Consider the following 12,834-nt stretch of genomic DNA (forward strand, 5'->3'; position numbering starts at 1 on the left):
ATATTAAGTTTAGAATAATAGTATGTTAACAACAATGATTATAAGATATTAGTCAGGAACAGAAATAACCATTTTGGCCTATCTTATTTCCACTTCCTCGGAAAATGTAACAAAACAATGCTCGGGCCATTCAAACGCAGCAGCCAAACATGTAGGCACGTATAAAACAGATAAAACAAAAAATACCATACACACCCATTTATCAATAAAGTATGTTCTGTATATACCAAAACTTGATGATGGGAAAATATTTTCTGTATATATCAAAACTTGATGATGCTAGAATATTTTCTGTATATATCCAAAACTTGATAATGTAAGGGTTAGTAATATGATGCTTGATAAAACTTTTTCATTTCAGATATATTTTACTGAAAGAAAATATTAAAAGTAACTGATATACCTTAAAGCAGTGGTCTCAAATTCAAATTGCATGTGAGCCAAAATGAAGCAGCTGATGAACCAATATATATATGTTTATAGATCACGAAAATGAAAAGATTTTTATCAAAAGAAATTTTTAATAATAAGCTGGTTTATAATAAGGAAAAATTCCAGTTTTTATAAATTTTCTATCCGAAATCTAAAGGTTGGAATCTACTAGAAATTCCTGTTTAACTTTATAATTCAAACATAATCAAAATATTACATTTTTAACTTTGACATTTATTTCAAATAATTTTAATGGTGAATTACCCATCAAATAATTTGCTTTAAGCTAAAAATAAACATATTACGAAAACTTTCTAAAGGAGTAAAACTTGAGAATAAATAATGAGAACCTATTATCTTTCTTTTATTTTTTAAATTTTGTTTCGACGTATACAGAGCAAATACATATATTTGAATGTAAACAATTATAAACTTCTTTCTCTTACTATAGCTTTCAGCTACAACATCTCATGGCGTTTCAATTTTGATAAAGTTTGTTACCTTTGAGAAAAATTGCTAGAAACTATTTTTATCGTGGATTATAGATGCTCATCGCTGGTTCTTTCCTTCTTTTTTTTTTTTTTTTTTTTTTTTTTTTTTTTTTTTTAATTAGTATTTTTTAGCTGTGGATGAAAAAACGCTGTTCATATATAAATGTATTCCTAAACAAAGTTAATTCTCTTATCACAAAAACTCTTAACTGAGAGTATTAACTTCTGACAAGTACAAAGAAAGATTAATCAAATCTGTATCTTCAAAACTTTAAAAAAGATACACATCACAGTGGTAATTAATTAGCTCCGTTTAATGATTTTCTGTGCCTATTCTCTTTCATTTTATTATAGTAACAAAAATAATGTAAGAATCATTAAATTCTTAAACTTTTACTTAAATTCTGACCATTATAATGCTAATTAAGTTACAGAAAATGTATTGGCAGGTCACATAAAATTGCTTCGAGTGTTGCCTGTTTGAGGTAACTGCTTTAAAGTTATTTAGAAATTAAATTTTGTTGAATGTTTCAAGCACATGTTTTGTCCATAATTAAATTTAAATTAACTTCAATAAATCAGTTTTCTCATATATAAATTCAAATTGTTATCCTCTGTAGTGAACTGCATAGTGTATACGTTTTATCACTTAATGTATAAATAATTTTATACCCAGCTGGCAGTCATATTTCATTAGCCTATTTCTAGAAACTGAGATATCATTTGTTTGATATTTTGATATTTTATGAAGTTCATTGATAGACAAATAGACCAAGGTATGAATGTTATGCCTCTGGTTACCATTTTCATTTATAAATTTACCTTTTCTATAAATTTAATAATTTACCTTTCCAGTGGATTCGTGGGGATGCACTACCAGTAGATCATATTCTTGCCTTGAACAAAGAAGGTGTTCATTTCCTAGAGGTTGTAACTCATGTAAGTGACAATATTATTTCATTAGTTTATAACTATTTCATTAGTTCATTATTTTAATTCTATAATTCAAAAACATTTCATAATAAAAAATTAAAAAAAAAAAAATCTGAAATGTTTCAGATTTTAAATTACGTCCAAAGGGGCGTTTTTTAACATTTTGTGTGTTACCTTTCTTTATTAAATATCATGTTCCTCGCACTTAAACCATAAGATCCAGTGCAACAGCAATATCGCAAAATAGTTTTAAAACGAGCATATCTTTAGAATTTCCGATACAGAGACTCACGCGCCGGAGATAAAAATGTTTTTTCTGCACAACGTTGCCATTGCTCGCTTTGAAATCCTTGAGTTTGTTAATCAAAAATTCGTCAAAGTTTTAAAAAATAGGAAATCGATCATAAAACAAATTTCAAATTTCAAATTTGGTCTTCCACATGCTCATATTCGTTGGAGGATTACGTTATTCAAAATTCGATGACTCTATGCACCGTTGTTTTATCACAATACGAGAAATATACATACATTTATGCAGATTTTTCATTATTTAATTTCTTCAAATATAATGCAGGACTCTAACATTTTGTGGCAACAGTTTGAAAAGTGAACCGACATTTATGAGTCCGACGCAAAATGCCAAAACGAAACTAATAGTCCTTCGGGATTCAAATCCCTTTGGACTAATAAAGTTAAATATTTATCAATTAATAAAGAGTTCTTCCATTCTAGTTCTGATCTTTATACATAGTTAGAAATGCTATCTATGAATAAAATAAAAATAAAAAATTTTACAGTAAATGATAAAATAGGTAAAAAAAATGCAAACTATCAATATTATAAAATTTGCGGTACAAGTTAGCTTTCATCAAAATGAAAAGGCCTACATTAGATTTATAGAACAAAAGACTGAACTTATAAATAACTTATTTCTGTTTGTTCTACCTAGCATTTATTAAATTCTTGAAAAAATTTCTCTTATAATAAAATTGCTAAAACGTAATAAGAAACAATCACAAGAAAGAGGAATCATAACCAAAGAAAATAGCTTTTTTAATTTAATTTGCTTACAAATTCGATTTACGATAAATTTTGCCAACAAAATCTCACATAAATTTAAGTACTCTTACCTGCCAAAGTTAAATACTGCACCAGATTTTATCAGACAGAAAAAATATGATAAATTACCTAAAATAGGGAATTTAGATGTAGCTCACTGACCAACAATGCCGATTCAATACAGTATAAAAGTTACTGAGCTGTACAAATGATCACAAATTTACATGATCACATATTAGCATAAAGACTAGTGCTTTGAAGTATATACTTTAAATGAGAATATTGAAATCGAAGTAATCTCATGAATTCATTTGAAATGAAGTGTTTATTGCCTAGCTCTAGGTAAATTACAGTCAGACAATCGTGGCAGGATGGCCAAATGAGACTTTCTCCAATTCATAAACTGGCAAATAATTTCGAGACGTAAATTCCTTATTCTGAAGCTTGATCGAAGGAGGGCCTGCAGTTACAACTTCTGTGCAAAATCGGTACCTGCGATTAACTTCAGAACATCTATTCTGATTTTATTGCAATTCTTTCTTATAAAGCCGACTGTGGAAAAGCGATTAAGTGTAATTTTTCGCTTACCGTAAAAGGCTCTTCGAAGGAGATCCTTATGCTAAATAATCAATATTTTTCATTTCTCTAAATGTACAGAAGAAACATATTGATGCAAGCATATGAACCAGTATAAAAGTTAAATCGTGGTCCACATTCTTCACATATACTTCCAGACATTCGTTGATGAGTTGTTTCTAGTATAATCCGATACGAAGAGTCTCAGATACCTGCTATCATCTTAGTAACTTGCATCAAAATATCATTATGGTAGAGATTATGTGTGTGCATGTTTTGGGTAGCCTTTCTATTAATTGGAAGAAATTCTTTTGACATTAGATACCTGAATGTTTGAAAGTGAAGAGAAGACATCCTTGATTTTCCTTACCATAATTTTGCAGACACAATCGGTTATGCATTCCTATTGTAAGATAATTAAATCTTATCCTCTCAGAATTCGGTTAAAATAATATTGTTAAGAGAAAGCCACTGCACTAAATCAGCTTGAGCATGTTCTGAATATGACACAGAGACATAGTACTGCCGTAAACTTGCTACAGAACTTACCACAGAAGGCATGTAACAACTTTAGAGCAGGAATGGTTACATCTACCTTCTAATTTAATAAATATAATCCTAAATAACAGGGTCACTCTGGAGAATGTAATGATAAACAGAAACTGACTAAACATTGGGTTTGGTTTAAAATATCTAATAAACATTAATGACCTGTGTAGTGCCTTTCGACATCATGTAACTTTAAACGAAAATTCACTCGAAATGTGAGAGAGGAAAGAAGTTGGAGAAACTTGAGTTCCATTTCTAGAGAAGTTTTCAGTCAAAACTGGAATGGAACTTAGATATACAGCCCTCATGTACTTAAACGTCATTAATTAATTCAATCATGTGCTAAAGCTAAGCATAATATTTTAAATCATAACACAATGACAACACTTCATAACTCCAAACCCTACTCATCGCATTTTGACACTTCGTCTTTTGATGGTTATTTCTGCAAGCTGATTTTAAGCTGCAAAAAACATTGTTTTTTTTTTTTGGGGGGGGGAGATATTTCATGATGTTCTGTAAACGAAAGTATATCTTTTCTAACAAATTTTATTAGAATTACTGTTGTAATATTTTTTGTTTATCACAATTTTTTCTTCCATATAAGGTAACAATTACATTTCAGTTTTTTCATACTAATACATATATTTCAGGAAACCACATGGAAATATCCATTTTCTGAAGTAATATCCACGAGAAAAGTCAGAGCAGAGGATGGTACATTATTCTTGGATATGAAATGTGGAAATCTAATGGTGCAAAAAATTACACGCATTCAAACAGATCAGGTAATTAAATATTTAACACGTGAAACGATCTTTCTTATTTTATTACTATCATTCTTACTTAATCCTCCTTTATTTAATGTTTTTTAGGCACATGAAGTCTCCAGATTAATTCGTCAGTACATCAATATCGAACAAAAGCATCGAGGAGTCAGTAATGGTGATGCGCCTCACGATTTAACACTGTCACGGCATGTAGATAAATAGAAGCTACCAATTTTGTGCGAGACTATAATAATTTAATATACATAGAACGAACTACCATGAACAATGTAGCTGGCGATTCGGCTGCAATTTTATGAACCAAATGAAACAGATTTATATTTCTTAATGAAAGAACAATGGTGATGATATGCAGAGGAAGGAAATTTAGAATATTGCATTTCAAGAAATTCAAAGAGTCAAATATGATTAACTACTAAGACTATGAATACATTTATCTGGAATAAATCATGCGTGGTCACACAGTTTTCATGTCCTTCCCATTTGTGAATATGAACATTTTCAAGGTGAATCTAGGAAAAATGTCTATTTTATAAAATGGAAGTGTATAATAATTTCAATCTCTCAATATTACTTTAAGCATTTTTCAGACTCGAAGATTAGATTAATTAAACTGTAAAAAATATTTCAATCTTAAATTTTGGTTTATGAGTGCCAAATGAAGTAGCAATGTTCTATTCTGTTCTTTATGATTAAGATGGAATTAAATAACACCGAACATTAGTACCAGAAGTAACAAAATTCTTTGAAATATGCTTATTACTTGCTATCTGTCGACCTTTACCTTTTTATTAATAGTTCATTTTTCTACAAAGAGCTCCTTTTTTGTAAGTAAATGTATATTTATAAATAATGTTGTAAGAAAAACATTACCCAAGTTTTAATAGGGTGTGTAATGTATTCTTATTTCATTATATTTTAGCTGCTGTTTTTATAATAAACATCTTATTTCATTTGTAATATGTGTCATTCTATTGAATAGATACCAAAGTTGAAGAAATGGTCTAAAGTTTCATATCTTATTATTACAATTTCAGTAACTGATACTGAAATCACATTTTAATATAAACACTTAATACTTGTCAAAAGTTTTTCAGTGTATTATGAAAATAAAATGGCCAGTTTTAAGGAGAATACTAGAAACAGCAGTATGCATATTTAATCAAAGCGACCGCCATCGGCATCAGTACCATTTGGTCAAGAAATTATGGGGGTCTTCACTCCACACCTTAAAAAATTAAAATTTCAACCACTTTGTTAAACAACTGAATTGTTCTTGAAGTTAAAAAAAAATGGTCGAGATATTGCGAAGTGCAACGGATGTTGAACTTTTGAAAAGATTTAGGAGCAGTTCAGATTCAATTCCTTTTCTTAATGTGTACATGGTTAAACTCAATTTCACTAATCTAAGTACTAGTCTAACTAGTAGTAATCTAGTACTAGTCTAACTAAGTACTAGTCTAACTTTCTAGACAGTATCTAGTCTTTTTCTAGATAGCCGGAAAAATTATCACCGCGTCTTTAACGTTCAGTACCAGATCTAAGTAAATTCAACAATGTAAAACAACTAAAACATGAATTTGAATTTCGAGGGAAGATACAACACTAAATCAATCAAAAAGTTAACTTTCTTTGAAACAGAATGACTCAAAGTTTAAATTTAAAGCCTAACAACCTGGTTCCGCTATTCCACGATTACTGTCTTCTGTCAGCGACTTACCAGCTCGTAGCAATAGTGTTAATGGTAGACAATAACAAAGCAGTATCATCAAGGCAGGATTATATTACCAACCCTCTCTCCTAAACTATCCTAGTCAAAACTCATTTCATTTACACATTCCAGTGGAATGGACGAAATAGAAATGCAGGAAAGATTGAACTTAGGAAATAATATGACCATTAAAATAATGCTCATACTTGTTAACCCTCTGTTTTACATATGGGGTTAAAATTTATATGTTTAATTATCTTTTTCTCTCTCATTCTATTTTAAAGTGCTATGAGATGAGTTTCTGACTTCAAGTTATTAAATCGTCTATTGCCGTTGATCATCCTTGTATGATTAACAATTTTAATTTCTGAAATATTATCTGTTACTCGTGAATATTTTTATCCTTCCACATATTTCTTTACAATTATATATTTGGGAATTTTCGTGAAAACTTAAACATCAAATATGATTTTAGGAGTTAAAAAAATTAATTTCTCTCAATTCATTTCTCTTAAAAAATTAATTCAAGTGAAATTTTGTGTTTTATGTAGTCCACAGGATGAAGGTGATATTTTGAAACTTTTTTAACTAAAGATATTTCTGAAGACAAAATATTCGATTATTGTGATTCAGGTAGAGCTAATATGATGCATTGAAATAAAAAGATAATTGACTTCTATCGCACTTTCTAGGTATGAGGACATTGTTAAAACATACTGGAGAGCTCGTGAACTAATTAATGCATCAGCGCTAATGTTTCGATTTTGTAAAATAAAATAACTAAGCTTCTATTTTCAAAAATGGAAAGTATTACACAGTTAAAAGGTTTTTAAATGTCATATTTTTCATGAATTTACACATAATTTTGAAGGACGGGCAGGATTTTCAGTTCGTCGGAATCGAAGAAGATATTTTCTGAACCAATTACATTTAACTCTTGATTTAAAAGAGTGGATGTCCTCAGTTTATCTGGAATAGAGATGGGCAAAATTGCTGTTTTATGAGATCGGACCAATGCCTTAATAGAAAGATCAGGAACAAGGAAAGTGATTAGCGAAGATGGGGGGAAGAGCGCAAAGAATTGAACGCGCAGTGGTATCTAGAATGATTAGCGAAAAGAATTAAACGAGCAGTGGAATCGGAAAAATCGGCTCAATCAAACGCTAACTCTCCGAATTGGTTTCTTTCAGATATAGTTTTTAAGGTTCCCTAAAACCTCCTTTCTACGCAGAATTAGCAACAAAATTCCAGAATAAAAATAATTTCAAAAAGTTAGGAAATGATAAAAATTGAACTCACTTATAACATAAAATAACCTTTTCCGTCTTAAAATGGGAATGGAATTTTCTTGGCCTTCAGGAGCTCTCGGTGAGTGAACTCTGGAAGAGCACCGCTACTTTTTGAACGAATTAGGCATTCGCTCGCTCAATAAAGTGAATCAACTCATAAACGAATAACACATCTATTGCTGGCACGCTTCCAGCAAGAATTCTTCGTGAACTGTAAAAGAGCTATCATTTCGTTTAGTAGAACCATTGTTTATTCGTTCGTTCAGTAAAGTAAATCGATTCTTTGAATGTGATTCTGTGAAGAGGTTTAGAGCAGGGGTTCTCAACCGGTGGTACTCAAAGAAGCAAAGTATTTTTAATTATTAAATTCAAAAATTAAAACCCAACATCTTGATTGAGGTTTTTCTCTTAACACTCGTAAATTTATGCGATCTGAGGTTGGTTCAAAAGTGGTGGTGGTGGTGATAGTAGTACTTTGTAGTGGTGGTACTAAAGGCTTTCGGTTTTTGTTTAGATGGTACGCGTTAGTCAAAAGGTTGAGAACCGCTGGTTTAGAGCATGGTATGTAAGAATAACCTTATTTCCTTTTATTATTTTTATTTCCTATTAATTTATTTTATTTCCTATTAAGCAGTGCAGCCGGGCTTTTGGTCCAGATAGGGTATTTTTTGTTTACACCCAGAGCATCTTTGACAACGGTTTGATAGTATTTCCACACACGACAGTGCCATACAAATAGAAAAGCGGGGACACTTCCGCATAAAAGAAACCTTCATTGTTGCATAGATAACAGCAATTTGCATAGTTTAGAGGCATTTACGCAAAAATCACGTCTTGATTAATTTTCGATAACTTGCAACAGCGATTTTGATTATAAATTTGTTTTATAAAATTTTAAGCTACTAGCCTACAAAAATATAGGTTTTAGCAAAAAAATGTTTTGCGTAAATACCATACGGTACCATTAAATTGTATACGTCTTTCGTATAGATTGATAGAGTATTCGCTCCTTTTAATTTTATACTCTAAATATCAAAATGTTTTAAATAAAGGACATTTTTTTCATCCACATAATATTGTAACATGTACTTTTAAAGATTTAGGGAAGAGGCTTAATATTTGCTCATTTTAAACTATTTTATTTTTACGAAAATGAAAAATATTAAATATATATATGTATGGGTATTTATGCATGTCCTTGTAAAAAGCAGGTCTCGCCTTTAACAAAATGCGTAAATACTCATTATTTACAAATATATTTGGAAATGAAGGATTTATTCGTTCATATACTCCTATGAATGTTATTGTTGAAGAAATCTAGTTATTAAATATATCTAAATTTATAATTATTATAAATATTATCTAAAAATATAATTACTTCCTCCCTCCTTCCAGCATGCCTTCGCGGTGTAACGGTGGCACACTCGGCGCGTATTCCGAGTGGTCCAGGTTCGAATTCCGGCGAGGGCATTGCTCATTTTTCATGTCATCTCCTGCTTCAAAATAACCTAATGACACTAGATAACATTTAATTCTACCACATCTTTTCTATATGGTTTTTAAACTCAAATGCTTACGCGATGCTTTTCATAACATTGTTTGCTGCAGCTAAAGAGTTAAGAAACTGCAATAAAACGCTTCACGCTCTTTTTCAGTGTCATCATCAGACATAAAGTCGGTAAGGACACTTTCTTTTACACAAACATCCAGTTTGGTCAAACTATTGATATCTCCTCGTTATTTTATTCTTAACATGATGCGTACTTTTGAAACTTTGCACAAAATTGACATTTCGAAACCGAACGTACAATAAGCATTTTTCAAATGCGATCCTATCGTGGAACCAGGTCTCAGGGGCCGGCAGTTAAGCATGTGAATTAACTGCTGATAGCGCGTGGGGAGCCTATATAGTAGCGGCTGCTGACTGCGGATTGGGTCCCTGTAAGTCAAAAAACAAATTTGTTATTGACTTTTGAAATTAAAACATTCTTTTCAGTCTACCCTGTACTTTTCATTATGAAAACAAAATAATCGCAGCTTAATTCCTGACAGAAGGCCATAAGGATATGACCTCATGAATACAAGACCATAGCGAACAACGAAACATTGCAGTTAGTACAACGCTTACATTCACTCCCAACATTCTTTGATTAGAGCAAGGATTCATAAACTTTCTTGTATCAATTCCTTTTAAAGAATGTTTTTCTTCATTGACCTTCTTATGCTTTTCTCAATAATATACAGCATACAATACAATCATAATACAAATAATGGCGCAAAATTAACTTAAAGATAATAATTAGAATAAAAACATTTTTATGAAAGTTTTGAAAAGAAGATTTTATTAGATTTATCTTTATTATTTTTTTTCATTATTATAATTTTTAATTTTACTAGCCTAACCAAGTTTTCAGAAATAAAATATGAAATTCTAACTCTACAAAAGTTCGATTTTAATTAATGTGAGGGCTCTGCTTAACGCCCTGGTGCAAATGCTTTATATTTGCCTCAGAATTGTTTAATTTATTTCTTAAATCACCTCGTTCAAAAATATTCAACCTGCGTCTTGTTTGCCATATTACAGTCTCGAATAAAGCCTGCCCCATTAGGTAAGAAGAGGGGGAAATCCATAACGTCGATTCAATAACAACTATTATTTTGCGATATTTCTGCCAGAGGACTTTTAAATTCCAAAACTTAGCGTATCCATGCGATTTGAATAATACCTTGAGCTTGAATATCCAATCAATTCTTTTGCATCTTAATAACAAGTTTACATATATTTCAGTTCAACGGTTATATGAGCCATGCCGGCCAATTGAAGTTTTCGACATCTTGGAAACAAACAACAAAATTTTGTTTTATTTCCTGGGAAAGTTTTGCGCCTCTTTTTTTTTTTTTTTTTTTTTTTTCGAGAAAAGGGAGTGGGGTTGTTTTCTTTTGTGTGTTCCTGCGATTTACTTTTTTAACATTGCACTTACTGTCTAAAACAATTATATATTTTAAAAATGTGTTATTGATTTAAAAAATAAGTTGAATAATTTTTGTGTATTTTCCTCTTATATTTATTTATATGATTTCTTTCTTGTGTATAGTGATATGGTACTTAAGAATTATCTCGTCGACCATGAACTGTTAGTTGGACAGTTAAGTATGAATTACACTTTAAAAGTTTGTAGGAAAAAGCACTTTCGGCCTATGGGTTAATTAATGTGTCAATAACAGGGAAATAATGTAAAATTATAAAACTGTGTTCGCTAATGAAGATAAAATATTATCTTTGACATTCATCACAACTACTTCATGCCAGTAAATATTCATTTCAATAGATAAAGCAAAAAACAAGATTTTTTTCCCTTTATTAAATCTTCGGAAATATAAATCAGTCATACAAATCTTAAAAGAACTCATTTTTGTCTTTGCCGTTCAATATTTGGTGTTTATTTGTTTATTCTTGTCACTTGTATTTATAATTGCGATTTCACGAAACAAGAGAAACATGAAACTTGCTCTAAAGCAATTAAAAATGGAATTCCTGAAAATGATAATCTTCTAAATTAAATCCTGTTCAGTGAGAATAGAATCTTTAATAACTAACAAAATACCCGAAAGATAAAAATTTTGTGAATTAAGACTAGTTCTCTCATTCTCTCATAGATGGCAGCACAAGGCATTTCATCCGTCAGGTTAGTAATTTGACAAGTCAGCATACGTTGCAAAAAATCAAGTTTTTTGATAAATTTATGAACAAATTGTTGAATTTCAATTTATGATGGATATACCTTGTTTTTTAATCAACCACCCCAAAGTACCCAAGGGCTATCTGTTTTTTAATATGAATAATCTGGTTACAGTTCTATCGCCGTTATTGTTTATATAGAGGAAGAATTTCATATTTTATTTCTGAAAACTTAGTTAGGCTAGTTAAGTTAAAAGTTATAGCTTGTGACTGCAGCTTGTAATCGAGTTGAATATTGGCATCATTGGCGAGGTGAAGAATGACGAGATGCTGAATTATGACAGAAACTTAGAACTGTTTTTACACTGGAAAAATTATTCAAGGAAATTACAAAAAGACTTCGGTAGCTTCACTTTTTTGTTATGCCTTCCTTACACTTTGAACACTTAACTTTTGAATGGAAATTATAAATGGCAGTTAAATTCTGATCTCAGTGACAAAAATAAGGAGCACTTTCTCACTGAGAGAGGAATATTTCAGAGTTTAATTTCTGTTACAGCTTGGGAACACGAAGCAGAGAGATGGAAGGGCAGTTGCTTTGAAAGTTTTCAATTTCTTTTAAAATTCTGTCTCTGAAACGAAAAGTAAAGTAATTAGCTTTCGAATTTTCCTTCACAATTGTTGCAAGTATGTTGCTGTGGATATTTATCGGTTAAGAAGCACCTAAGACTTAAAAATGAACGTCTTGTGCTTAATATTCTTCTCTGTGTAAAAGAGCAATTGAAGTAATGAAACAAACTTTCAGAATATCATCCACAATTTTGGTATTAAAAACTAGGAAAATAACATTTCATCTGCTAGAAATTAAGTTTCATTTCAAACATTAGCACAAAGTTTTTATTTTCCTACATGTCGTTTTGACATATGATTTTTTCGTATGCACTGAGAGAAGAAGCAAAACCTTTAGCTACGCCACTACACAGTTATTTGTTGAAGATTTTAAGAATTTTTGCTAATTTGGACATCCATCAGTTTGAAAAAATGTCGAACATATCTAAATGCTCAAAATAAATAAGTGTTTTTATTTATTAACCCAAAGGGACAATTTGCCCAGAAGGGCTATTAATTTCGTTTTGGTATTTTGCGTTGATTCGCTATAAAAGGCGAATCACTTTTTGAATTGTTAGTACCAAATATTATGGCCCAATATTATATTGAAAAAAATTAAATAATGAAGAATCTGCATAAATGTATGTATGTTTCTCGCGTTGTGATAAAACAACGGTACTTACAGTCATCAAACTTTGCATAACGTAAGTCTCCACCC

General features: G+C 30.6%; 2 protein-coding genes across 2 annotated transcripts in view; one reads left to right on the forward strand and one right to left on the reverse strand.

Annotated features, from left to right (window-relative positions):
- Positions 1-5,788, forward strand: part of Myo10A (unconventional myosin 10A) — a 388,389-nt gene extending 382,601 nt beyond the window's left edge. The window contains exons 60-62 of the mRNA XM_035365884.2: positions 1,779-1,862; positions 4,694-4,828; positions 4,916-5,788. Coding sequence (XP_035221775.1) covers positions 1,779-1,862; positions 4,694-4,828; positions 4,916-5,032 — 336 coding nt within the window. The 3' untranslated portion in view covers positions 5,033-5,788. The remainder of the gene's footprint in view (positions 1-1,778; positions 1,863-4,693; positions 4,829-4,915) is intronic.
- Positions 1-12,834, reverse strand: part of LOC118194700 (uncharacterized) — a 114,697-nt gene that overhangs the window by 41,762 nt on the left and 60,101 nt on the right. The window lies entirely within an intron of this gene.

Source organism: Stegodyphus dumicola, chromosome 9, assembly GCF_044657685.1.
Source record: "Stegodyphus dumicola isolate Sdum_Otavi_A_Nest chromosome 9, ASM4465768v1".
Classification (NCBI taxonomy): Eukaryota; Metazoa; Arthropoda; class Arachnida; order Araneae; family Eresidae; genus Stegodyphus; species Stegodyphus dumicola.